The sequence below is a fragment of the Erythrolamprus reginae genome, chromosome 10, assembly GCF_031021105.1.
Source record: "Erythrolamprus reginae isolate rEryReg1 chromosome 10, rEryReg1.hap1, whole genome shotgun sequence".
Lineage (NCBI taxonomy): Eukaryota > Metazoa > Chordata > Lepidosauria > Squamata > Dipsadidae > Erythrolamprus > Erythrolamprus reginae.
The window spans coordinates 15,134,290-15,159,395 of NC_091959.1; the positions used below are offsets into that span (position 1 = coordinate 15,134,290).

The 25,106-nt window shown below is 50.8% G+C and overlaps 2 protein-coding genes across 4 annotated transcripts in view; one reads left to right on the forward strand and one right to left on the reverse strand.

Annotated features, from left to right (window-relative positions):
• Window positions 1-663: 663 nt before the first annotated feature.
• Window positions 664-19,384, reverse strand: TUBGCP4 (tubulin gamma complex component 4). Of its 3 annotated transcripts, none has more exons than XR_011560046.1 (19): window positions 19,028-19,250; window positions 18,772-18,933; window positions 18,579-18,683; window positions 18,326-18,379; window positions 17,723-17,779; window positions 17,475-17,554; window positions 17,017-17,218; window positions 12,898-13,063; window positions 11,837-11,961; window positions 11,668-11,718; window positions 11,057-11,162; window positions 10,731-10,838; window positions 10,422-10,560; window positions 10,159-10,336; window positions 8,720-8,854; window positions 5,024-5,140; window positions 3,340-3,479; window positions 2,201-2,316; window positions 664-1,005 (listed from the first exon to the last, which is right to left on the reverse strand). XR_011560046.1 is itself a non-coding variant. In XM_070763550.1 (18 exons), the coding sequence occupies exons 1-18, from the start codon at window positions 19,094-19,096 to the stop codon at window positions 2,301-2,303; spliced, it is 2,010 nt and encodes a 669-aa protein (XP_070619651.1). In that variant the 5' UTR covers window positions 19,097-19,384; the 3' UTR covers window positions 664-2,300. The 3 variants fall into 3 exon arrangements, 1 of the variants encoding a protein (XP_070619651.1); XR_011560047.1 differs by having other exon boundaries at window positions 2,197-2,316; window positions 19,028-19,181; XM_070763550.1 differs by having other exon boundaries at window positions 664-2,316; window positions 19,028-19,384.
• A 2,748-nt stretch (window positions 19,385-22,132) lies between these two features.
• Window positions 22,133-25,106, forward strand: part of LOC139172951 (ras GTPase-activating-like protein IQGAP1) — a 75,844-nt gene continuing 72,870 nt past the window's right edge. The window contains 2 exon segments of the mRNA XM_070762295.1: window positions 22,133-22,325; window positions 22,827-22,926. Coding sequence (XP_070618396.1) covers window positions 22,271-22,325; window positions 22,827-22,926 — 155 coding nt within the window. The 5' untranslated portion in view covers window positions 22,133-22,270.

Sequence of the window (25,106 nt, forward strand, 5' to 3'; positions counted from 1 at the left end):
TAATTTGTGATCCCAATGTAAGAAGCTATGTTGTGTGAACACAGGAAGGGAATTTAGTGTGGGTGCTCTCGGTATATACAACACGGGGCTGGGAAATTCCAAACTTAAGTCCCCTTCCTCCCTTTCTTGCAACAAAACCTCTAGACAAACCTGCCGAATTCCAGATGTGCGAGAAATTTCCGTTAAAAGCAATACAAACCAATTTAAATAAATATACAGGGTTCCCTCGATTTTCGCGGGGGAGGCGTTCCGAGACCGCCCGCGAAAGTCGAAGTAGAGATGTGGAAGTAAATACACTATTTTTGGCTATGAACAGCATCCCAAGCCTTCCCTTAACACTTTAAACCCCTAAATTGCAATTTCCCATTCCCTTAGCAACCATTTAGATTATTACTCACCATGTTTATTTATTAAAGTTTATTTAAAAAAATATTTCTTAAAGGCGGACAAAAGTTTGGCGATGACGTATGACGTCATCGGGCGGGAAAAACCTTATTATAGGGGGGAAAACCCCGCAAAGTATTTTTTAATTAATATTTTTGAAAAACCGTGGTATAGACTTTTCGCGAAGTTCGAACCCTTGAAAATCGAGGGAACACTGTACTTAGAAAAAAGCTAATTTGAAGAGCTGCAAGCTCAAGAAAGGAGCATGTTAAGATAGGGTAGCTATCAAAAGTTGGATTTTATTTCTAGAATTTGTGAAACAAGAACAATTAAAAATGCATTTTCTAGGATCTTTTTCCATGCAAAGTTACAGGATGAATGTAGGTTGGGAGGAGAGACGTTTTCTATCTCTGGGATATTTACCCCCTATTCCCAGACCGTCGCCTCCTTGAAAAAGCAGATTGCATAAAAATATTCTCTTTTTCATCAGGGCTCCAGCACTTTTGTTAGGAAATGAAATGGCAAGTGGCTCCTCTTATGTTTTGGGAGCAGTTTCCAGCAAAAAAGGCAGCAAATGTTGACCGGCCTTGTTCAAACTGCGTCTTCAGCACAATTTCCCCTCTGAGCAAGAGAAGCAAACAAAAAACAGCCTGAGCAACCGAAATCTCCAAGGCCAGGTTACTTTTCACATACTACTCCATCTTCAGAAACTAGGGAAAATACACTGCTCAAAAAAAGGGGAGGGGGATGACGACACTTAACTCCAAGTCAATCAAACTAGGGGTAATGATTTCTGACAGTCTCAAAATGGGTGAGCAGTGTGGTCGGGCGGTAGGAAAAGCAAGTCGGATGCTTGGCTGCATAGCTAGAGGTATAACAAGCAGGAAGAGGGAGATTATGATCCCGCTATATAGAGCGCTGGTGAGACCACATTTGGAATACTGTGTTCAGTTCTGGTGACCTCACCTACAAAAAGATATTGACAAAATTGAACGGGTCCAAAGAGGGGCTACAAGAATGGTGGAAGGTCTTAAGCATAAAACGTGTCAGGAAAGACTTCATGAACTCAATCTGTATAGTCTGGAGGACAGAAGGAAAAGGGGGGACATGATCGAAACATTTAAATATGTTAAAGGGTTAAATAAGGTTCAGGAGGGAAGTGTTTTTAATAGGAAAGTGAACACAAGAACAAGGGGACACAATCTGAAGTTAGTTGGAGGAAAGATCAAAAGCAACGTGAGAAAATATTATTTTACTAAAAGAGTAGTAGATCCTTGGAACAAACTTCCAGCAGATGTGGTTGGTAAATCCACAGTAACTGAATTTAAACATGCCTGGGATAAACATATATCCATTGTAAGATAAAATACAGGAAATAGTATAAGGGCAGACTAGATGGACCATGAGGTCTTTTTCTGCCATCAGTTTTCTATGTTTCTGTGAAATCAAACTGTCCACTTAGGAAGCAACACTGATTGACCCATCAATTTCACCTGCTGTGGTGCACATTCAACTTGGTACAGAACAAAGTATTCAATGAGGATATTTCATTCATTCGGATCTAGGATGTGTTCTTGGAATGTTCCCTTTATTTATTTTTTTGAGCAGTGTATTTTTATGCAGTTAATAGCATTGCATCCTTTATAGTCATCAACTGATTTTGGTTTAAGAAATGGTGAAGGGGGCCACTTCAAAAGGCTCTGCAGTCACAGCAAAAAGGGGTGACTCATTTGGGAGCCTGAAAACCAGCAGCAATGCTTCTCCCTTTGCTTCCCGAGGACCCCAAAAGCTGTGTAACGCGCAAAACCCCACTTGCAATGCTTGTTGAGACAAGCCTCCTCTGTGTTCCGCCCGTGGCTGGAATGCTGCTGCCACTTCTTGGACATCCGTGGCCATTGATGCTCTCAGTGGGCTTGTCATTCCAGCCCTACACTGTAGGGAAAGGAAAGGAAAGGGATTTAAAGGGAGGACAATTGTGCACAAATCAAGATACATTTTCTTATTTTAAATATTTTATTGAATTTTTTTCAAAGACAAAGTCATACAACATTGAACACTCAAGGAGCTGCCATTGCTCCCCTTATCTTAGAAGTCTAACTACTACAAAAAAGAAAAACCTAACTATAATCAGATCAATAGAAAAATAACATACATTCATGTTAGATATTTATTAAATTTAATTCTATATGTTAATTTAATTACTTTGTCTATAAAATGCTTATTCAAAAATATAATATAGTAAATAACATATCTAAGTTTATTCCATTATAAACATTTTTAAACTATAAAACTCTAACTTATAAAATTTCAAGGCTATAAGTTCAGAAAATTCTAAATTCTTGTTACTTTAACTTTTGTTGTTATTTTTAAAGTCCCACCATTCATATAATTTGTTCCATATTTTATAATATTCTGTTTCTACTTGGTTATTCAAGTGTTTAGTCATCATATCAAGTTCTGCACATTCCATAATTTTTTTATAAACTTCTACGTCCTTTGGTATTTCCTTTTCTTTCCATTTCTGTGCAAATGTAATTCTTGCCCAAGATACATTTTCTAATAAAGTGTTTCCCAACCTTGGCCACTTGAAGACATTTGGACTTCAACTCCCAGAATTCCCCAGCCAGCGAATGCTGGCTGGGGAATTCTGGGAGTTGAAGTCCAGATATCTCCAAGTGGCCAAGGTTGGGAAACACTGTTCTAATACATGGACAGATTACAGCACACACGAGGAGCATGAGCTAACCCATCACAAAGGACCAGGGAGGCAGAGGGCAGCTGCTACTCTGCAGTTTCCCCCACCTGCGATAGGGAAAAAGGGAGTGGACAGCCACATAGCCTGGAGGACATCTAGGTGCAGAGACTGGAGGGGAAGCCTTTGGCCAGGTGTTCCCCGCCGATTCTGTGGGAGGGGGGCTAGAGGAGCATCCCCTGCTATGGGGTGCTCAGCCTTACCTGCCCAAAGTGCCCCCAGCGTGAGTGTAGTACTTGTTGTAGTCCAGGCGTAGCAGCAGTTGTGCCAAGTCAGAATTTATCTGGTGGTTGTGGACGCTGGAAAGGATCTTGAAGAGGAGGGAGGACTGGCAGCTGAAGCCCTGCCAAGGGAAGCCCAGCCGTCAGAGCCCAGCAGAACCTTCACAAAGCTATTTTAGACAGTAACTTACGAAAGGCAAGGAAGGTGGGGGCAGTTCTAATCTCCGGGTGGGGGGAGTTGATTCCAGAGGGCCGGGGCTGCCACAGAAAAGGCTCTTCCACTGGGGCCCACCAAACGACACTGTTTTGTTGACAGGATCCGGAGAAGGCCAAGTCTGTGGGACAGACTCAAACTCAACCCGGATAAGACGGAGTGGCTGTGGGTTTTGCCTCCCAAGGACAATTCCATCTGTCCTTCCATCACCCTGGGGGGGGAATCATTAACCCCCTCAGAGAGGGTCCGCAACTTGGGCCTCCTCCTCGATCCACAGCTCACATTAGAGAACCATCTTTCAGCTGTGGCTTATAAAATTTATGCATGGTATGCTAGTATGTATGATTGGTTTCTAAAGTGGGCTTTTTTAAATTAACTTAAATATTAGATTTGTTTACATTTTATTATTGCTATGAACCACCCCGAGTCTGCGGAGAGGGGCGGCATACAAATCTGATAGATAGATAGATAGATAGATAGATAGATAGATAGATAGATAGATAGATAGATAGATAGATAGATAGATAGAAAGATAGATAGATAGAAAGATAGATAGATAGATAGATAGAAAGATAGATAGATAGATAGAAAGATAGATAGAAAGATAGATAGATAGAAAGATAGATAGATAGAAAGAGATAGATAGAAAGATAGATAGACAGATAGATAGATAGATAGATAGATAGATAGATAGATAGATAGATAGATAGAAAGATAGACAGATAGATAGATAGATAGATAGATAGACAGAAAGATAGATAGATAGATAGATAGATAGATAGATAGAAAGATAGATAGATAGAAAGATAGATAGAAAGATAGATAGAAAGATAGATAGATAGATAGATAGAAAGATAGATAGATAGAAAGATAGATAGAAAGACAGATAGATAGATAGAAAGATAGATAGATAGATAGATAGAAAGATAGATAGACAGAAAGATAGATAGATAGATAGATAGACAGAAAGATAGATAGATAGAAAGATAGATAGAAAGATAGATAGATAGATAGAAAGATAGAAAGATAGATAGATAGATAGATAGAAAGATAGAAAGATAGATAGATAGAAAGATAGATAGATAGAAAGATAGATAGAAAGATAGATAGATAGAAAGATAGATAGATAGAAAGATAGATAGATAGAAAGATAGATAGATAGAAAGATAGATAGATAGATAGATAGATAGATAGATAGATAGATAGATAGATAGATAGATAGATAAATTCCACAGAGCCCTCTCTGCCCAAATGGGAGAACTAAGCAAAGGGGCCTCTGGCTCCACACCTAGAAACCAAAGAGCTCTCTGCATTCTTTGCGCAAAGCGCCTGGATAGTTTAATCGGAATCTGGAGTGCTCAAAAGCAGCCAGGGTGAAATCACAAGAGCACAATTGCACTATGGCTGCTTTGAGTGGCTCTTCAGTGTGTGTGTGTGTGTGCCTGCGCTTACCTTAGCTAGGATGCTGAGCTGGGCTGTGCCCCGTTCGTCCAGGGGCTCTCGGCTCTGGCTGACCAACGAACAAAAACTGTGGCAGAGATCTAAAATTTCATTCAGGCAGTGAAAAGCCTACAAAATAATGATCAGAAGTGGCTACGTTATTACGTGTTCACTTATCTTCCCACAGTTGCTCTAACTCAGTCTTTCCCAACCTTGGCCACTTGAAGATATTTGGACTTCAACTCCCAGAATTCCCCAGCCAGCGGGGGAATTCTGAGAGTTGAAGTCCAGATATCTTCAAGTGGCCAAGGTTGGGAAACACTGCTCTAACTGTTAATTCAAAATTAATTTTACCAATGAAAATATTGATTAGTTCAGCTCTGGGTTGTGAACTCCACACTTTCTTTAACAACTTGGATTAGAATTATGGAGAGAATGCTTATGGAATCTTAGACAGTACCAAACTGATGGGAGACTCAACTCCTTAGAACACGCAGGGGGTTGGGGTGGGGGGCTTGAAGGGAAAAGTTAAGCCTAATTTCACATTCTGCCTGACTTTTCTGCAATCGCTGCCTGTCAGTAAAAGTTCCTTTTGAAATGCAAACCGCTTCAAGAGTTTTACTTTCTTGAGAATAATAATAATACCCAGTTTCCCCGATAGTAAGACACCCCCGATTGTAAGACGTATCGGGGGTTTCAGGGGGGTCGGCTAATATAAGCCGTACCCCGAAAGTAAGACATATGTCTTACTTTCGGGGAAACACGGGGGTATTGCCGGGGGGGAGCCCGATGACGTCGCTTCCAAGCTCCCCGCGCGCCCCTCGCCTTCGCCTCGCCGCGGCGCCACCGCCTCTTCCCCGGCTTGGCAAAGCCAAGAACGGCACTGGTCCAAAGCGAGCCGAGAGGACGGCGGCTTGCAGCGAAGGCGCTCGTCCCAGCAACCGAGTCCTGCCGAGGCTCGGCTGCAAGCGGCCAGCGAGGCCGACCGGCTCCGAGGCGAGCGGCCGGAGCTGCGCCCTCCTTCGCCCGCCTCCTTTCCGGCAGGCAGGTGGGGCTGCCCAACTGCGCAGAGCGGCTCCTCCCCTCCAGACACACGCTTCCCCGACACGCGTCTGCGGCTCCACGCGTGCACACCGCTTGGAGCCCTGAGGTTGAACTTGGAAAAGGGCTCACGAGGCTCCTGTCCCGCGGCTGCCCTTCTGGACTCTGGGGAGATGCCTTCGGGAACGCGACCCTTTCAATTTTTTTCCAATGTAAGACATACTCCGAAAGTAAGACGTAGTGGGGCTTTTGGGGGTAAAAAGAAAGTAAGACACTGTCTTACTTTCGGGGAAACACGGTAATAATAATAATAATAATAATAATAATAATAATAATAATAATAATAATAATAATAATAATAAATTTATTAGATTTGTATGCCGCCCCTCTCCGAAGACTCGGGGTAGCTGAGTCAGCTTCCTTACAACAGTGGTCCCCAACGTTTTTTCCACCAGGGACCAGTTTCAGCAAGACAATTTTTCTATGTCCCAGTGGGGGCGGAAAGGGGCGTGGTTGGGGGCGGGATTAAGCATGGGGGTGCTGGTCCTCCCCGCCCCTCTTTCCCACCATCGTCCTGTGGCCGGCAGAACCTGCCTCCCAAGCCCTCTTGCCCAGCGGGAGCTAAGCGCTGGAGAGAGGGGGTCAGGCTGGCCCTCCTGCCTCCCCCCAGCCAAAAACGCAAAAGCGCCCCGCGGCAGAAGCCAAAAGAGGCTTGAGCCTCTCGGTCCTTCCCGCCCCTCTGTCCCATCCATCGTCCTGTGGCCGGCAGAACCTGCCTCCCGAGGCCTCTTGCCCGGCGGGAGGCGAAGCGCTGGAGGGAGGGGGTGGCGGCATAAGGGCCGGCAGCTGCTGACTCCACGGACCGGTGCAACATGCCCCGCGGCCCGGTACTGGTCCGCGGCCCGGTGGTTGGGGACCCCTGCCTTACAATAATGTTGAATTTTAGAAATCAAATGCAGTTTTTAAATGGGAAAATATCAAACTCGGCAATCATACTTATGAAAAGGGTCTGGAAGACTAGCTAACTGCAAACTGAACCAGCAGCCCTGACAAGGCTGCAAAAGAGCACAGGCAACTTTAGACCATGTCAACAGAACTAATTCCTAAATTACAGGGTTTAATAATCCCACTTAATTTTGAATTGATGACTCCTAGTTTGAGTGAGTGTCCATTCAACTGAAGGATTCAAACCTGCTAGAACAGATGACCCTGAGATGAGCCACAAGGACAACTGGGGCGAGGCAGAGGGGCATTCTTCACCTTCCTACCAGAAAGTCAGTAACCAAAGGTGGTATAGATCGATTTTCGATCATAAGAGAGCCCAGAAGATGGAATAATGGACTGACGTTGCTGGACGGCAGAATTCCAGTTGAATATTCAACACTAACAGGAAGAACAGTTCTTTAGAGCAGTGTTTCCCAACCTTGGCAACTTGAAGATATCTGGACTTCAACTCCCAGAATTCCACAGCCAGCGAATGCTGGCTGGGGAATTCTGGGAGTTGAAGTCCAAATATCTTCAAGTCGCCAAGGTTGGGAAACACTGCTTTAGAGGAACCAGTAACTGAATTTAAAATCAGTAGCTGAATTTAAACACGCCTGGGATAAACATATATCCATCCTAAGATAAAATACAAGAAATAGTATAAGGGCAGATGGACCATGAGGTCTTTTTCTGCCATCAATCTTTATCTGAGGGACCGCCTTCTGCTGCACGAATCCCAGCGACCAGTTAGGTCCCACAGAGTGGGCCTTCTCCGGGTCCTGTCAACTAAACAATGTCATTTGGCGGGACCCAGGGGAAGAGCCTTCTCTGTGGCGGCCCCAGCCCTTTGGAACCAACTCCCCCCAGAGATTAGAATTGCCCCCACCCTCCTCGCCTTTCGTAAGCTTCTTAAAACCCACCTCTGCCATCAGGCATGGGGGAACTGAGATATTCTTTCCCCCTAGGCCTTACAATTTAATTTATACATGGTATGCTTGTGTGCGTGTCTGTTAGTACTGTATATGGGGTTTTTTAAATCTTCAAATATTTTAAATTTAGTCGGATTATTTATGATTTGTTCCACTTGTTGTGAGCCGCCCCGAGTCTTCGGAGAGGGGCGGCATACAAATCCAAATAATAAATAAATAATAAATTTACGCATGCTATGTCTGTATGTATGTTTGGTTTTATAATAAGGGGTTTCTTAGTTGTTTAGTATTAGATTGTTACATGCTGTTTTTTATTACTGTTGTTAGCCGCCCCGAGTCTGTGGAGAGGGGTGGCATACAAATCCAATAAATACATAAATACATAAATAAATACAGAAAGGGAGGGAGGGAGGGAGGAAGGAAGGGGGAGAGGGAGAGAAGGAAGGAAGGGAAAGATGGAAAGAAGGGAGGGAGGGAGGAACGAAGGAAGGAAGGGGGAGAGGAAGAGAAGGAAGGAAGGAAGGAAGGAAGGAAGGAAGGAAGGAAGGAAGGAAGGAAGGAAGGAAGGAAGGAAGGAAAGAAAGAAATGTTTCTAATCAATTGCCCAATCACTCCACTAAACCAACTGTCTACACTGCGGAGATGAGTGGACCCAGGACAGGGGCACACCACCCTTCCTCACTTTTCCTTCCAGTGTGCATGCACTGCCCAAGGGGACACACTCCAAGGATCCAAGGGGGGAAACGACGCTTACCGGCTTCAGGAGAATGAAGGACTGGGCCAGGAGGTTGCTCAGAAAGTGGTCGTGGGCCAGTCGGATACTCTCAAAATCGCGGGTGGAGTTGATCTGCTGAAGGAGCTGTGAGAACTGAGACTCCAGGACGTCCACCTGAAGGGAAGCAAACCAGGAGAACCACTTCTAACACCCAGGGTCAAGGCAAAGCAGAGAAACATCCGTTTTATGTATGGTTTGTTTGGGTTGTATGATTGTTTCTAAATCAAGGGTTTTTAACTGTTTTGCTTTTTAATCATTGGATTTGTATTTTGTATTACTGCTGTGAGCTGCTCTGAGTCTTCGGAAAGGGGCGGCATACAAATCTAATAAATTGTTATTAATTATTATTATTAAGTGGCGAGGGCCATTTCAACCAGCAGGAGACCAAAGCACCTGAGCCGTCTGGGCCTTTTCCAGCCGCCCCAGCAGACACTTACCATATATTATTATTATTATTATTATTATTATTATTATTATTATTATTATTATTATGTCAATACAACACAGCAAACGAGATCACTATGCTGGATTTCGTATTTCATCATCAGTCGGGCACTTCCCAAGCACCTAGGACTGCGTGATGTAGCGGCGAATTATGTTTGCCGATCCCAGTAAAGCGGCCTTTTGCAATTGACAGATGGAGATTTTGTCAATTCCGATGGTTTTCAAATGTCCACTGAGATCCTTTGGCACTGCGCCCAGCGTGCCGAGTACCACTGGGACCACTTTCACTGGCTTATGCCAGAGTCGTTACAGCTCGATTTTTAGATCTTTGTATTTCACTAATTTCTCTAGCTGCTTCTCCTCAATTCTGCTGTCTCCTGGGATTGCGATGTCGATGATCCATACTTTCTTTTTCTCCGCAATCAGGATGTCTGGTGTGTTATGCTTCAGAATTCGGTCAGTCTGAAGTCGGAAGTCCAACAGTAGTTTTGCTTGCTCATTTTCGACCATTTTTTTCAGACTTATGATCCCACCAGTTCTTTGCCACTGGGAAATGGTAGTTCCGGCACAAGTTCCAGCGGATCATCAGTGCCACAGCATCGTGTCTGTGCTTGTAGTCAGTCTGTGCGATCTTTTTGCAGCAGCTGAGAATGTGATCGATTGTTTCATCTGTTTCTTTACAGAGTCTTTATTATTATAATATTATTATTATTATTATTATTATTATTATTATTATTATTATTATTATTATTTATTAGATTTGTATGCCGCCCCTCTCCGCAGATTCGGGGCGGCTCACAACAATAGTAAAACAGTGTACAATGAACAAATCTAATATTTAAAAAATCTCTGAAAACCCATTATTTTAAAACATACAACACAAGCATACCACACATAAAACTATATAAGCCTGGGGGAGAAGTCTCAATTCCCCCATGCCTGACGGCAGAGGCGGGTTTTAAAGAGTTGCTTACTTGCAGGTAATACTGCAAATTGTCCACCAGGAAAATCATGTGATGGCGCAGCCGCCACTTGATGGCATCCGACCGCCGGGATTCCAAGCACTTGCACCGCATCTGCAGGGCCCAGCAGTGCTGCAGCTCGGCCTGGACTCGCCTCACGCTCAGCAGGTATTTGAAGACCACGTTGTACCTGCAGCCGAGAATCAGCGGGTCACCGAAGCCCCCGGGGCACCGGCAGGACCCACCCACCGTTTCTCGGAGAAGGCTGCGCTCACTTTTCCAGGACGGCAGGCGTGAAGAGGATGTGCAGAGGCCACTGCACTTTGTAGGAGAGGCCCAGGGCGGCCCAGCCAGAGGTGGGGGACTCGTGGGGAGACAGCTCTCGGGAGGGGGCTTCCCGGTTCTGGGAAGGGTCTGAAAAGGAAGCCAGAAGCAGCTGGGCAAGTAATGGCCGCAGCTCAGAGGTCGAGGGGGGGAGGGAAGGGAGGGGCTCCTGCAGCCTCTCCTCGGCCAGCTGTGGAGGGGAAACGGTAGCGGGGGCTTTGTGGGGCTTTCGGCTGCCACTCTGGCCCCAGCACACCCACCTCGGGGCTCCTTCCCATGGTAGTGGATGGTCAGGTGGAGAAAAGGCAGGAGGTTGTCGTCGTCCAGGAGCACTTTGTGGGCCGACTGCTGGAAGGCCACATTCACATCTGGATGGAGGAGCGGGGGAGGAGGAAAGTGGGCCTTTGGCTGACACCCCCCCCCCCATTTCCCCCCAGGCCAAATCCCTCGGCTGCTTCTGCTCGGCCCCTCCAGAACCACAGGGGGGGGGGGCATTTAGAACAGGGAGGCAGGCTAAGAGAAGGACCACTGTGGGGGGGATTCAAGGCGCAGGGCCTTCTCGTGGGGGGGGAGGTGAGAGGCTCACCGTGCTCAGTCACCGCGGAGGGCGGGGTCTTCAGCATGTGCTGCGCAGTGTCAATGAAGGCCTGGAATAATTCTCCCCTCCCCAGGAGGTAAAAATCTTTGATGACCTAGAAGGAAGGCATTATTATTGTTACTATTACTATTATTATTACTATTACTATTATTTATTAGACTTGTATCCAGCCCTTCTCTGAAGACTCGGGGCATCCCCTTCAGCAACTTCCTTCCTTCCTTCTTTCCTTTCCTTCCCTCCTTCCTTCTTTTCCTTCCTTCCTTCTTTTCCTTCCTTCCTTCTTTCCCTCCCTCCTTCCTTCCTTCCTTTCCTTCCTTCCTCCCTCCTTTCCTTCCTTCCCTCCTTCTTTCTTTTCCTTCCTTCCCTCCCTCCCTTCCTTCCTCCCTCCTTTCCTTCCTTCCCTCCTTCCTTCTTTTCCTTCCTTCTTTTCCTTCTTTCCCTCCCTCCCTCCTTCCTTCCTCCCTCCTTTCCTTCCTTCCCTCCTTCCTTCTTTTCCTTCCTTCTTTTCCTTCCTTCCTTTCATTCTTTTCCTTCCTTCCCTCCCTCCCTTCCTTCCTTCCAGAAGCAGGACCTGGGGAGCAGCAGGGAGGCCCACTTACCTTCAGCTGGCCTATCAGGTCAGACTCCTCCACCATCAACTTCCATAAATGCTGAGGAAAGAGAAGAGACCCCACATCACGGTCCAGGAGCCGCCCCCAACGTACGTACGTCCCCCACATCACGAAGGGCCTCCTTCCCTCCCTCCCTCCCCCGGGCCCTCTGCCAGACCTCAGCCACGGTGCTCCGGATCCAGTCCACCACCGACTCAAAGTCCCTCAGGTGGAAGAGGGGCTGCTGCTTGAGACGATGCAGCTCAGCCGCGAACGTCTCCTCCTGGTTCTTCAGGATGGAGCCTGCGAAAGGAGAGACTTCCATGGATCCGGGAGGATCTGCTGGCAGGGGTCACGGAAGGCTGCAGGTGAACGTATCAGCTCAGACAAGGACCCCGGAGCAGCCACAGAGAGAGAGAGAGATTGGTACACTCTTACGGGGATTCGTAAGGCTTGGTTTGCACTGCAGAAGCTTCAAAGGTTTAAGAGGCATAAAATGCACCATCGGGGGGGGTGGGGGTGTTGTCTGTACAATTAACCTTAAGCAGTCATTAAGTACTTAGCTAGCAGCTGTGAAGAAACTTCACACCCCTTCTTCTTCCAACGAAGTGAGACATGCACACACACGTTGCTCTGCTTTGTTTTCGTAGGTGTGAAAATCAACAAGCAAAGTCCAGAAACCAGCAACCCAGGATTCCTGACGAACTGCGATCAGATATCTTTCACAACGGCCAAACCCACATGCTGCTATTCATAGCAGCAGCCCTAATTACTGGAGCCCCACCCAACCACAGGTGGCCTCATTTTCTCTTGTAATAATCCTTCAGTTGTTGTCTCCTTGGCATCACTCTACGCATACGTGGATGTGTCATTAATTCTTGTTCAGAATCCAAAGATGATACAGATGATTGATCTCCTCCTGGGCTGTCTGCCAAACTCCCCTCTTCCCTGTCACTCACGCTGCCTTGGTCAGAGGAGGCTTCATCGGCAGATTCCATCAGGAGCAAAACAGGCCTGCGGCATGTAGATGTCTCCCCCACATCCACCTGCACAGTCCTTGGGGCAGTAGCTGGGCCAGAGCTAACCACAACAGTTATTCAGAGAGCTTATAGCCCAGCCTTGAGAAGGCAGGGGGGGGGGGGGCTGCCAGGAACGGATTCCTGCAACCAGCCCACAAACCATTTTGCCAAACTAGCCCACAACAGCTCACGGGGAAGACATCACCGCCGGCCACAGTACCTTTTTTCGTAAGAGTCACATTCTGACTCTCAAACATCTGCACGGACTCCCCTACAAAGAGGATTTTTTCAGCCACGCGAGCTGGGACGTAGGACGGCAGCATCTCCATCCGCAGCGAGAACTGTTTTGGCGAAGGGGCCAGCATGTTCTCCTCCTCAATCAGCCTCTGGGGAGACAATAATAATAATAATAATAATAATAATTTATTGGATTTGTATGCCGCCCCTCTCCGTAGACTCAGGGCGGCTAACAACAATAATAAAACAACATGTACAATCCAATAATAAAAAACAACTAAAACCCCTATTATAAAACCAGACATACACACAAACATACCATGCATAACTTGTAATGGCCTAGGGGGAAGGGCTATCTCAACTCCCCCATGCCTGGCGGTATAAATGAGTCTTCAGTAGTTTATGAAAGACAGGGAGGGTGAGGGCAGTTCTAATCTCTGGGGGGAGTTGGTTCCAGAGGGCCGGGGCCGCCACAGAGAAGGCTCTTCCCCTGGGTCCCGCTAGACGACATTGTTTAGTCGACGGGACCCGGAGAAGGCCAACTCTGTGGGACCTTATCGGTCGCTGGGATTAGTGCGGTAGCAGGTGGTTCCGGAGGTAATCTGGTCCAATGCCATGTAGGGCTTTAAAGGTCATGACCAACATTTTGAATTGTGACCGGAAACTGATCGGCAGCCAATGCAGGCCACGGAGTGTTGAAGAAACGTGGGCGAATTTTGGAAGCCCCACGATGGCTCTCACGGCTACGTTCTGCACGATCTGAAGTTTCCGAACACTTTTCAAAGGTAGCCCCATGTAGAGAGCGTTGCAGTAATCGAACCTCGAGGTGATCAGGGCATGAGTGACTGTGAGCAATGACTCCCTGTCCAGATAGGGCCGCAAGGTTGGTGGGAGGGGGAGAGAAATGAAAACGAGGGTCCGAGAGCCTCGGAGGGAACACCAGCCTATCTAGGAGGCTTTGGAGGGAGGCCCAAGACGGGAGGAAGAGCACTGGGAGAAACAATGCTACGTTTGGGGGGCAAGGTAGTGCCAGTCTGCCCTTGTTCCCACTGCCCTGGGAGGTGTTGTCTAAACCAGTGTTTCCCAACCTTGGTAACTGAAGGATATTTATTTATATTATATTATATAAGATAAAAAATAATCCCAGTGGCCGGTTAGGTCCCACAGAGTCGGTCTTCTCCGGGTCCCGTCGACTAAACAATGTCGTCTGGCGGGACCCAGGGGAAGAGCCTTCTCTGTGGTGGCTCCGACCCTCTGGAATCAACTCCCCCCAGAGATTAGGACTGCCCCCACCCTCCTTGCCTTTCGTAAACTCCTTAAAACCCACCTCTGTCGTCAGGCTTGGGGGAACTGAGACATCCCCCCCTTGCCTATGTAATTTTATGCATGATATGACTGTGTGTATGTATTTTATCTATTGGTGTTTTTTTTTTCTTTTTAGACTTTTTAATGTAAAACTGTTATTTTAGATTTTAATTATTAGATTTGTTACCATGTATTGTTTTTATCACTGTTGTGAGCTGCCCCGAGTCTACGGAGAGGGGCGGCATACAAATCTAATAAATAATAATAATAATAATAATAATAATAATAATAATAATAATAATAATTTGGACTTCAACTCCCAGAATTCCCCAGCCAGCAAATGCTGGCTGGGGAATTCTGGGAGTTGAAGTCCAGATATCTCCAAGTTGCCAAGGTTGGGAAACAGTGGTCTAAACCTGCCCAGTTCTGACATGGGGAGTGGGGGGAAGAGAGGGCAACAGGCTTTTTAATGTAAAATTGTTATTTTAAACTTTAATATTAGATTTGTTACTGTATACAGTGATCCCCCGATCGTTGCGAGGGTTCCGTTCCAGGACCCCCCCGCAACGAGCGGGTTTTCGCGAAGTAGCGCTGCGGAAGTAAAAACACCATCTGCGCATGTGCAGATGGTGTTTTTACTTCCGCAGCGCTAGCGAGGAGCCGAAGATTGGGGGCGGCGCGGCTGTTTTAAAACGTCGCCGCCGGCATGGGGGGCTTCCTAGCAGCCCCCCAAACCCAGGTTGGGGGTCCGGGGGGTGCTGGCAAGCCCCCCATGCCGGCGGCGACGTTTTAAAACAGCCGCGCCGCCCCCAATCTTCGGCTCCTCGCTAGCGGGCAGGCAGGCGGCGGACAAGCCGTTCGCTGGCGCTCGCTCTCGCCGCTTTTCCAGCTGAGTCCTGAAGCGAATTCGCTTCAGGACTCAGCTGGGAAGCGGCAAGAATGAACGGCGTGGGCGGGCGAAGGGCGGGCGGCAGCGAGGAGTTTGCGTGGGCGGTGGGGAAACTCCTTGCTGATGCCCGCCGCTCGCCCTCCCACCAGCAAGAGGGGGAAGACCCAGGGAAGCCGCCCAGCAGCTGATCTGCCCGGCGCCATCTACGCATGCGTGCCCATAGAAAAAAGGGCACGCATGCGCAGATGGTGTTTTGACTTCCGGGTTGAAAAATCGCAAATTAGCCTGTTCGCAATGGTCGGGGACGCAATAACCGGGGGATCACTGTATTGTTTTTATCACTGCTTTGAGCCACCCTGAGTCTGCAGAGAGGGGAGGCATACAAATCTAATAAATAACAACAACAACAACAACAACAACAACAGGGGTAGTTTTGAGACCAGTTCCAGGATCCCTCAAAACGGAGCATAATTGGGGATTCTTCTCAACTTGCAACTCCTGCTGGAGGAACAAGCTGCAGCTGTGGCCAGGGGGGGCCTCTGGTTACATCATTTATTTTATTTTTATTTATTAGATTTGTATGCCGCCCCTCTCCGAAGACTCGGGGCGGCTGGACCAACTATCTCAGTTCACAGTCATTCACTCCCCATGTCATCTACCGTCTTGACTACTGAAATGCACTCTAAATGGGACTTCATGGGCCCTTGGAAAATATCAGTTGGTTCAAAATGCATCATTTCATGCATGTCTACCTTTGCAGAAGCTGCGCTGGCTGCCAATTCACTTTTGGATCCAATTCAAGCTGCAGGTTGCCCCCTTCCAAGTCCTCCATGCCCTGGGGCCCAGTTATTTCAAGGGATGTTTCTCCCCTGGTACATTTACCTGGCCCACCAAAGCGAGTAAGCAGAGTCTCTTACGGGCCCCCTCCCTGAAGAAGGCCCATCTGGAGGGATCAAGGAGGCATCCGCTGGTCCCCTCCCTCATTCGGGCCAATTGGACACTCTTTGGAAAGGCCCTGGAGACCCGGTTGGCCAGGGGGCCAAAAGAGCAAATGGAGCCCATCACATAGCTTATGACATTGTTGTTGCCAGGGTTTGTGTGTGTGAGGGCTTATTGGGTTTAGAATCCAGGATTGCTCAGGTAAGACTCCTGGAGTGACTGTGAATTAAATGGCCATACCTTTTCCCCATGAACCAACCATAATCCCAACGGCCGATTAGGTCTCACAGAGTCAGCCTTCTCCGGGTCCCGTTGACTAAACAATGTCATCGGGCAATGCCTTCTCTGTGGTGGCCCGGGCCTTCTGGAATCAACTCCCCCCCAGAGATTCAAACTGCCCCCACCCTCCTCACCTTCCGCAAGACTCTAATATCTCATCTGTGTCGCCAGGCATGGGGTAATTGACGTACCCCTTGGCTAGTAAGATCTATGTATGGTTATGGTTGAGTAGTACAGTGGTACCTCGACATACGAGTTTAATTCGTGCCAGAGCCGACCTCGTATGTCGATCAATTCGTATCTCGAACGAATGCATTTAGATTTGGCTTTTCGCGCCGAGATAACTGGAAAAAATGGCATTCTTGCGCCACCTAGTGGACGCTCAGCTCGTGTCCCAAATTTGAGCTTGGGTGTCAAACAGAAATTTTGCTCGCGTCTCAGCTCGTAACTTGGAATACTCGCATGTGGAGCAGCTCGTATCTAGAGGTACTACTGTATTGTCTGTTTTTTATTGATAGGGGTTTTTAGCCATAGTTTTAACTATTGGATTTGTTGTACATTGTTTATTGTTGCTGTCAGCCACCCTGAGTCTTCGGAAAGGGGCGGCATACAAATCTAATAAATTATTATTAAAAAATTTATTATAAGCCGCCGGGGGCCCCCCCTCCGGTAGGGAAGGCTCCGCCTCACCATATCCTGCAGCTCCCGCAGCTGCTTCCCCGTGAGTCCTCCAATGCCCAGGTCCTCGTCCTCCTCTTCGGGCTGGGCGGGGGGCATCCCCAGGGAGGGGCCCTGCCTGATGAAGAACTCCTCGTGCTGGTCCAAGAGCAGCCCGTGCAGCATCCAGGCCGAGAGCTGCTTGTAGAGAACGGCGTGGCACATGGCCAGGACCCTAGAGGGGCACAAGGGGAAGGGAAAGGGCTCAGGAGGTCCCCAGCAGAAGGGAGAGGCAGCCAGGAAGGAGCTCCTCCTCCTGGGGACAGCTGCCCTTTCCAACTGAAGCCCCGGAATCCCAGGCGCTCCGAATTGCCCTGGGCGCAAGCATTGGTCAGAGGACTGGCACGAAAGGCCACTGAGAGCAGCTTTATGCTTGTGCCTTGTGGGTGGGTGGGGGATTCCTGGGTGGAGCTCAAGGCGGCGTTCCTTACTTCTCCAGAGCATGGCGCACCGGGGGCAAGCCCCCACGGCTGTATTTGTAGACTGTCTCCAAGATCTGACAACCGTGAATCTGCCAAAGAGACAAATTCATACCAATCACTGGCAGGGCAGAAAACACCCACTTCCTTTTCTGCAGCAGCCCACGACCATCCGCTGCGTCGGCTGCCTCTCTGCCTTATTAAACAGCTCCACAAACAGGGCTTCCATCCCCAGAGACAAGACAGCAGGAATGCCCTACCTTCTGGATCTTGATCTGCTCCACCACAGTCATCAAGGAGGGGAACAAGAGCTGAAACTGTGAAACCAAAAACCAGCGTTTGTGAATATACTTGGTTGAACGAATTGGGGCAAAAAATGACTAGCTGCTTGGCTGACTTGACCATCTGATATCTGGCCCAGGGAACAGCTTTTCTCCTGGACTGCCTTCAGGTTATGGTGGAAAAATTGAAATATATTCAAAGATGTACCCGGCCTTGAAAAGAGCCCATGTTATTTGGAAGCATTCTGCAAGTCAGCCTATTTGAACTACTTTGATTCAGGAAGTTTTGCACTAAGATGCATCATTTCACAGTTAAACTTTACAAGAGTTTTAGCAGTGTATAGACTGGAAATCATTCATTCATTCATTCATTCATTCATTCATTCGACTTCTATGCTGCCCAATCCCAAAGGACTCAGGGCGGCTTACAACAGTATAAAAAATTACAAAAACAATAAGAAGTCACGTATAAAAATTGAACGATAAAATCTTAATTACAAACCATAATAACTAACCCATCAACATGCATACAAAAATTTATACAAGATGGCCATGAGAGAGGACTCCTGTGACAACACTCACCTGGTCCAGAGAATAGTTGACGTAGGAGATGGTGAGGTGGGGATCAGCCAGAAACTGCCCAAAACGAAGAGAGAAAGTGGGAGGGGAGATTGACAGGACCAGAGACTTCGGCCCCACATGACACATCCTGCCCTCCCTTCTTCCGCTCCTGTCGGGAAGTGCAAGCTCCGAGGGGGCGACCTGCCCGGCTGTCAAAGCGTGTGTGTGTCCCCCCACCCAGGTCTTCTTCCCCCAGCTCCCCCCCCCCCCTCACCTCCTGCTCCAGGCCCAGCAGCGCCTGCCGGTAGGGCTGCAGCACGGCGTCCAGCCCGGTGCAGAAGGCGCGCAGGTAGATCCCCGGCGGGGCCCCCGGCAGCTCCTGCAAAGAGGCCAAGCGAAGCGAGAGGGTCACCCGGCGCGGAGAGGGTGCACCTTCCCCTTCGCTCCCCCCCGGGAAGGTGCGGCACCTGCGGCGGGGGGGCGGCGGCAGCAGGCGGCGGCGGCTGGGCGTGCTCGGCGAACTGTTCGACGAACTCCTGCAGGCGGACGTAGAGCGCGCCCAGGCGGCAGACGCGACCCAGCAGGGCGGCCTCGCTCGGGTGCAGGAACGGCGGCGGCTCCGGGGACACCTGCGCGGGGGGAGGAAGAGGAGGAAAAGCGGTGGGCGGGGCCCGTCCAGGGAGGGCTGCCCCCCCGCCTCTCACCCGCCCTCCCCCCGCCCACCTGCAGGCCGCCGCCCACGAAGAGGCTCCCCGGGTAGCCGCGCAGCGCCAGCAGCAGCTCGTGGATCATGGCAGCAGCGGCGGCAGCGGGGACAGGGCCTCAGCCCCAACGGCCCCTCCGAAGTCCCCGCGCAGGCGCTCGGGTTCCCGGCGGCGGACGGGGTCCTTCAGGCACTCAGCGTGGCCGCCTGTGTCGGAGGCCCCGCCTCTCCCTCCCGGACACCTCAGAGGAAGGCCGCGAAGGGGAGGCAGCGCGGGGGGGGGGGGCACAGGCCTCGAGCCTCCCCTATCCCTTCAATGCGGGGCTGGGCTGCTGCCCGGACGGTGGGGAGGGGGGGACGCAGTGGGGTGGCGAAAATGGAGCCCCGCCCCACAGCCCCCAATTTGCCCTGAAAGATGCTGAAAGGAAATGCACAAGCCCCGCCCACAGTGTGGAAGTAAAAGAATTGGTAGTCTTTCACTGCTTGAATGTAACATTGGTGAACTTTTTAACCAAGGAGATAAAAACTGACACGAAGTAATACAAAACAAGGACTAAAAGCAAGTCAAAAACTGCAAGGGGAAAAAAGATACAAAAAGTGGCTTCTGACACACTTCATTGCAGCAATGCCTCCAAGACTGCATAATATTGTTCTTTGAATAAATTCATCAGCCACATTAATTGATGACGGACGTGTCAACCTGAAAACAAAATTGAATTTACCAACTTTACCAACTATTCCTCCTTGGCGGGCAATGTCAAACCTTGAGTTTTGCCTCCTGGCATCTGTTTCCTGACCTGGACTACCTCAAAAATGGGCAGGATAAAACAAGCACAATCCAACCTTCCCACCTCAGAAAAGGCTACTGAGGATGTGACTGGACAATTCCCCTGGAACTGCTTTTCTGGCTTTGCGGCCTGGCAGTGGGGCCGGGGGAGGGGGAGAGAGGGGACGCTTTCGCTTGTGCAAATGGAGTATCACATGCTCATGTACTCACCCATTTCTTGTGCGGCCCAATTCCATATGTGCTGGGCCCCACTACCAGGCCATGGCCTGTCCAGAATTGGGCCATGCCGCCCTGAGTCTACAGAGAGGGGCAGCATACAAATCTAATGAATGAATGAATGAATAAATAAATAAATAAGAGCGGCTGGCTGGAGCGCACACATAGCTCAACTTTCATGAGCAGCTGGCCAGTGGACAGTCATGCTCGTGTGCACTGGCCCTCCACTCAAGAATAGACTGGGCGGGTGGAAGAGAAGGGTGAATAAAGGTCAGCTGTGACAGGTGGCAAGTCATTTCATTTCATTTATTCGATTTGTATGCCGCCCCTCTCCGGAGACTCGGAGCGGCTCACAACCCAAAACAAGATACAAATCCAACAATAAAAAAGCAATTTAAAACCCTACGTATATAAAAAAGCAATCATACATCTCAGACAAACCTTGCGTAAAACGGGAAACGGCCCGGGGGAGTCAATTTCCCCATGCCTGACAGCAGAGGTGGGTGGAGGGGGTGGGAGGCAACCATTGCAAAAATTTGTAGGGGGCAGCAGGGGGAAGTGCCAGTGGCCAAAAGGACAGGCAGATGTGGCTGGGGGAGGGGACTTGAAGTGCACAATTGAAATGCACCTGTGCAGGTGGGCTGCCAAATGCCCCAAATTTGATCATGGGGTGGTTGCTGTGGCTGAGGACTGTGGTAACTCATTCATTCAGGGTTGCTGAACAAAGGGTCAAAGTGATTGAGTTTGCACAGCAAGAGGAACCTTAAAAAGCCCACTGGGGGTCGGAAATGGCCCACACTCCAGAGACAGAGATGTTGGCTAGAGCATGCCCTGCGAGGCTGCTTGGAGTAGCCTGCTGGATGAGATGGCTCAACACCTTGGACAGAGTGATGGGAACAGAGGTGGTGCCTCACTTAGACCTCAAAGATGGTTCTTTATATCAGTGTTTCCCAACCTTGGCAACTTGAAGATATCTGGACTTCAACTCCCAGAATTCCCCAGCCAGCAAATATCTTCAAGTTGCCAAGCTTGGGAAACACTACTTTATATGACAACATATCATTGGCCTAGAACAGTGATAGCGGACCTTTTTCCCCCAAAAAGCGTGGGCGTACGCTATCGCACATGCACCCACACCCACACCCATAATTGACTGCCTGGGGAGGGCGAAAACAGCTTCTCACACCCCCTTAAGGCCCTCTGGAGGCTGGAAACAGACTGTTTCTCAACTTCTGTTGGGCCCAGTAGGCTCGTATCTCGCCCTCCCCAGGCTCCAAAGGCTTCCCTGGAGCTGAGAGGGTAAAAACGCCCTCCTACATCCCTTCAGAGGCTCTCTGGAAACCAAAAATGCCGCCCCCCAAGCCTCTGTGTGAGCTAAAAATCTGCTGACCAGCACACACATGCATGTTGGAGCTGTGCTAGGGCAACGGCTCACGTGCCATCAAATATGGCTCCACCTGCCACCTGTGGCACCCGTGCCATAGGTTCGCCATCCCTGGCCTAGAACAAGAATGGCCAAATGGTTCATTGTAACTTTCTGGGGACTATTAGCAAATCTAGTCAGAAATCTTGAGTAGGCAAAATCACGTGTCACTCCAGTGCGGTCTGGACTCCCCCAAATGCGGTATATCATTTGGGGGAGTCCTGGTATTGCCACGCTGGAGGATGCGTGGGACAAAATGCTATTTATTGACAGCCAGCGCTGGGTTAGTAGCATCCTTGTTCGGTTCTTCAGCACTGGTCTTTAATGATTCCGGGAAGGGACTCTCCAGGGGGGCCGGGCGTGCTTGATGCCCTGAGATCAGGAGGAGGGTCGAAGCATGGAAGAAAAGGAGACCTTGCAGGAGCTTGTCTTTTAATGGTTGATCGTTGAAGAGGACTTGAACGCACAAGGCGGCGGGGCCAGCGAGCGACTGACTCGCCTTGAGCGTCGCAGCAGCGCGGAGCCGGAACTGGCCGCCGAGTTGCCACCGCCGAGCCTCCCGCCCGGGTAAGGGGTCCGGCGGGACCCCCGGCAGGGCAGCGGCTTGGCGGGAGAGGCCAGCCGGGCGGGCGAGCGGCGAAGAGGCTCGGCGAGATTGCTCAGACGCGCTTCCCTTCCGCTCGTTCCCGCCGCGGCCGCGCCCTCCCTGCGCCGCCACCCACGGGCGGAGCCGCCCCGTCGCTTCCCCTTCGTCTTCCGGCCCTCGCCCTCCGACGGCCAGCGCTGCGCCGCGCTCCCGCCGTTCAGCGCCCGCCAGAGAACCGCCGCCCCGCGCCCATGGCTGCTCCGGAGGAATGCGACGGGACGGGCGTGGCCCGGCCGCACTATGGCTGTGAGTCCGCGCGGGAAGACGGACGGGCGGGATGGCGGAGGGGGGGGTGGGACGCAGGGCGGGCGGCGACTTGCTCGGCGTCGCACTCCGTTCCACCGGGCTCGGCGGTGCGCGGGAGGTTCGGCCGCCGCTCCCCGCCCGCCTTTCCGCGCCCAAGATGGCCGGAGGGGCGGCTGCAGCTGCTGCGCCGCCGAGGAGCGGCCTGCTCCGGCGCCCCTCCTGCCCGACAGCTGCGGATCGGGCGCAGAACTCCGCTGGGTGCGCGCCCGGCCCTGTGGCCGCCCTTGGCCGAGCACCGCTGGGATGGGCTCCGTCGGCGCGGGTGAGCCGCCGCCGTCGAGAGAAACGGCCGGGCCGGAAGGGCGCCAAGTGGGGGTCGGGCGGCTGTCCGGCGGACGGGCGGGGAGGGAATCCCCGGGCGGCCCTCCGTCCCTGGGACACGACCACCCCCTGCTTCTCCGCCGGGAGTGACCGGGGCTCCCCCTGCCTCCCTCCCTGCAGCTGTGCTGGACAACGAGCGGATGACGGCGGAAGAGATGGACGAGCGGCGCCGCCAGAACGTGGCCTACGAGTATCTCTGCCACCTGGAGGAGGCGAAGAGGTGAGGCCGGCGGGCGGGGCCAGAGAGGGTGCCGTCTGGATGGGTTGGGTGGGCCGCAGCTCTGCTTGGTTGTCGCGTCGCTTCCTCCTGAAACGCCCCCCGTGCCCGTCTAGACCCTGGACACCCCGAAGGCCTCGGCGTGAGGGAGGCTGCTGGCCCGGGCGGGGCTGGGGCGGGCCTGGTGAGAAGAAGGGAAAGGCGGGGAGTTCAAGGCTGCCAGCGCCCCCCCTCCACTTCAGGCCCTTTGGGGCTGCTGGGCAAAGCAGGCTCCCTGGACCGGTTGTGATTCTGTGGGGCCTGAAGCGTCCAGTCAGGGGGTCTCTATGCGGCCGTTGGTCTGAGGGGGGGGGCGTCCAATTGGATTAAAAGTTCTATGTGGCTTAAAAAGTGTAGCTAGAACATTGAAATGCTTTCTTTGCCTCTGAGGGAACTCCCGCCTGACCACTTGGCCCCCAGCAGCCGGGCTGCCCTGCCACCATCCCCTCCCCCCTGGCCTTTCCTGGTGGTCTCCCAACCACTTGCTGAGGATGCTTTGCTCACAAAGCTGGCTGGGCTTGCAGGCAGAGGAGGGGGGGCCTCCCTCGGACCCCTTCACGTGGCCCTCTTGCGCCCACCATGAGCCACCTGGCCAACGAGAGCGAGCCCAGCAGCCTCAAGAAGATAGGAGCGGCCAGGCAGCCCATCAGGGGGAATTCTGAAAAGAACCTCTCCTTTAGCACACTGTGTGTGCACGCATGGAAACACACACACACACACACAACGCCCCATTCTTGCAGACTTTGATCCATATTTTTAATTTAATTTATTAGATTTGTGTACCGCCCCTCTCCGAAGACGCGGGGTGGCTGATCCATATTTGAGCTTGCGGGCTGCCAACCCTGCCTGTGCTTGGGGAGAAGCCCTCTCCTTTCTCTGGGGGTAAAAGTCCCCAAACTTAGAATGTGGGGTGTGCGCATCTCTGCGTGTGCATGTGCCCTTGCCTGCCAGCATTTTGGAAAGTGAAGCTTGCAGGCAGTGAAGGGCTACCGAATTTTTTACTACCACACTGTGGCCGTGGCTTATGCATTTTCTTTCAGCATCTTTCAGTGCAAATTGGGGGCTCTGGGGTGGAGCTCCATTTTTGCTACCCCACTGCGTCCCCCCACACTCCAGGCAGTAGCCCATCCCTGCTTGTGGGGCACCAAATTGTCCCCACATCACGTTATCCGCGTGACCTGTTCCGTCCTGAATCAGCTGCCCCCTGTGAGCAGCGTTCAGCTGGCCATGCCCACCTAGCCACACCTGCCTAGCCTCACTGGCCTGGCTGGGACCAGCCAGCCACGCCCACCCAGCCACACCCACCTGGCCCCTGGGAATGGCCATGGTCTTACCTGCAGCTGGCCCTTTGAGGGGCCCTCAATGAAATTGAGTTTGACAGCCCTACTCTAAGGCAGTGATGGCGAACCTTTTTTTTCCTTGGGTGCCGAAAAACCATGCGCGAGTGCCCACACCCATAATTCAATACTTGGGAAGGGTGAAAACAGCTTCCCCCTGCTCCCTGGAGGCTGGAAATGGACTTTTTCTCAATTCCTGGTGGGCTCATGTTTCACCCTCCCCAGGCTCCAAAGGCTTCCCTGGAGCCAGGGGAGGGTAAAAACGGCCTCCCCCATTACGCCAGAGGCTCTCTGAAAGCCAAAAGTGCCCTCCCAGAGCTTTTGTGTGAGCCAAAAATCAGCTGGCCAGCACACACATGCACATTGGAGCTGAGCTAGGGCAACGGTTCATGTGCCAGCGGATATGGCTCTGCATGCCACCTGTGGCACCTGTGCCATAGGTTCGGCATCACTGCTCTAGGGCAGTGTTTCCCACCCAACCTTGCCAACTTGAAGCTATTTGGACTTCAACTCCCAGAGTTCCCCAGCCAGCATGCTGGCTGGGGAATTCTGGGAGTTGAAGTCCAAATAGCTTCAAGTTGGCAAGGTTGGGTGGGAAACACTGCTCTAGGGCAAAGTGAGACTGTCTAATGCAGTGATTTTCAACCTTTTTTGAGCCACGGCACATTTTTTACATTTACAAAATCCTGAGGCACACCACCAACCAAAGTGACACCCTAAGACACTCTCCTCTCTTTTTCCATCCCTGTCTCCTCCCCCCCCCCTTGTGTGTGTGTGTACACATTCTGGAACCCTTTCCAAAAACAG